Source organism: Aplysia californica, unplaced genomic scaffold (assembly GCF_000002075.1).
Source record: "Aplysia californica isolate F4 #8 unplaced genomic scaffold, AplCal3.0 scaffold00370, whole genome shotgun sequence".
In the NCBI taxonomy this organism is placed as follows: Eukaryota; Metazoa; Mollusca; class Gastropoda; order Aplysiida; family Aplysiidae; genus Aplysia; species Aplysia californica.
In genome coordinates this window covers 13,888-16,002 of record NW_004797640.1, presented here as the reverse complement: position 1 = coordinate 16,002, position 2,115 = coordinate 13,888, and the positions used below count along the sequence as shown (strand labels likewise).

At 41.2% G+C, this 2,115-nt stretch overlaps 1 protein-coding gene across 1 annotated transcript in view; it reads right to left on the bottom strand.

Annotated features, from left to right (window-relative positions):
* LOC101858953 (glutamate dehydrogenase, mitochondrial) overlaps positions 1–2,115 on the bottom strand; it is a gene marked incomplete in the record, with an annotated part of 20,415 nt that overhangs the window by 8,106 nt on the left and 10,194 nt on the right. Inside the window, 2 exon segments of the mRNA XM_013085387.2 lie at positions 62–199; positions 785–922. Coding sequence (XP_012940841.1) covers positions 62–199; positions 785–922 — 276 coding nt within the window.

Genomic DNA, 2,115 nt, shown 5'->3' with positions numbered 1-2,115 from the left:
AGAGAGAGAGAGAGAGAGAGAGAGAGAGAGAGAGAGAGAGAGAGAGAGAGAGAGTTCCCACCTTTGCCTGGACCATGTGAGCGTTGTCCTTGGTGATCTGTTTCTCGCTGGCAGCAGGGACCAGGATGTCACACTTCTCAAACAACAAGTTGCCGTCGTAGGACTCAGCGCCGGGGAAACCAACAATTGTGCCATTTTCCTGAAGACCAGACGGAATAATATACAGCTATGAATAACTGGCCAAACAGATGCACACTAAAAAGATATGGTTTTTTAAGTTCCAGTAAGTGTTTTACTGCATTTGCAACACAAGTAGGTTTTATATGTGCTGAAGATAAGGTGTTATGAAAGAGTAACATTCACAAAAAACGCTGACAAAATGCTATTTTTTCTCGAAACAACTGAATTTTTTAAAAAAGGCATTTTGTCAGCCGATGGCATCCCGCAGAAAGATGGACACATTTTAAAAAATTCCTCCCAAGCAAGAATCAAACTCGTGTCCTCTTAGTTTTTAGTTTTAGTAAGAGTTTTACTGCACTTGCAACACAATCAGGTCATATAAGTGTCGAAGATTAGAGGTGTGTTACAAGAAAGTAACAAACACAAAAAAGAAGGAGGGGATATAAAGATGATAGATGTTTGATAGGAAAGAAGAAGCAAACCACACCAGAGCACAAGCTCTCATTCATGTTCTCTGCATATGGAAGTGAAGTGCCACATCACTACACCGCAGACATTGCTTTCCCCTTCTCTTTTAGAGAAAAACAAAAAGAACTGAGCTTACAATCTTGTAGTCCTCGAGTTCTCTGGGGTTGATGCCATCCTTGTTGTAGATGCTGCCGTCATACTCCATGATACCGATACACTTGGCGCCCGCGCGGTGAAGGTACCTCATGCTGTGCAGCCCCACGTTACCGAAACCCTGGAATGGAGGGGGAAGTCATTGTTTTAGTAAAGAGAAATATATCAACACCATAATAGTATTATAATAGTCATTGGGTGCAAGGTTAGTTAGTTCTAGTAAGTGTTTTACGGCACTTGCAACACAAGGTCATATAAGCACCGAATATTAGAGGTGTTACAAGGGAGTAACAAACACAAAATAGAAGGAGGGGAGATTAAGACGATAGATGTTTGATAGGAAAGAAGGAGCAAACCATTGGGTACAAGGAGAAAGTAAGAGACAGTTTAGTTTAGTAGTAAGAGTTTTTCGGCACTCGCAACTGCATAATGTCATATGAGCGCCAGAAGATTAGAGGTGTTACAGGAAAGTAACAAACATAAAAAAGAAGAAGGAGAGATAAGGACGATAGATGTTTGATAGGAAAGAAGGAGCAAACCACACCAGAGCACCCGCCAACCACCCACAAGTAAGAGACAGACAGAAACAAAAGAGGAGAAGTAAAGTTACTTACAACACAAATAGGCCATTTAAGTGCCAGAGACTTCAAGAGAGTATCACAAACAAAACAAAAAAAAACAACCAAAAAAGAAAAGGAGAGATAGGGATGAAAGATGATGTATGATATGAAAGTAGGACAAGTTGAGTTGACGAAAGCGAAGCACATTAACACAGTAACAGCCATTGAGTGCAAGGGAAAAGTAAGACAGACAGAAGAGAAACAACAGAGGGAAAGAACAGACGTCGGGCTACAAGCAACGCCTTCCAACCACCCACATGTTTGAGTTGAACTGAAGCACATCCACATGATGATTCAGTTGGAGTAAATTCAAGTACACAGAGGCACATTGACACAATACATACTGACTATTTACAGGTAGTTTTAGTTTTAGTTTTAGTAAGAGTTTTACGGCACTTGCAACACTATAAGGTCATATGAGTGCCGAAGAATAGATGTGTTACAAGAGAGTAACAAGCACAAAAAAGAAGGAGGAGAGATAATAACGATAGATGTTTGATAGGAAAGAAGAAGCAAACCACACTAGAGCACCCACCAACCACCCACATTTACAGGTAGGAAAGAGGAATAAAACCCACACTCACAAATTACAGCAACAGATTAATTCTGACAGACACAGCCAGGGAGTGACAGCCACACTGACTAAAGGATCATTTTTACTCACTGAGGCAGATGGAAGGGCGAGGGCCGGGGG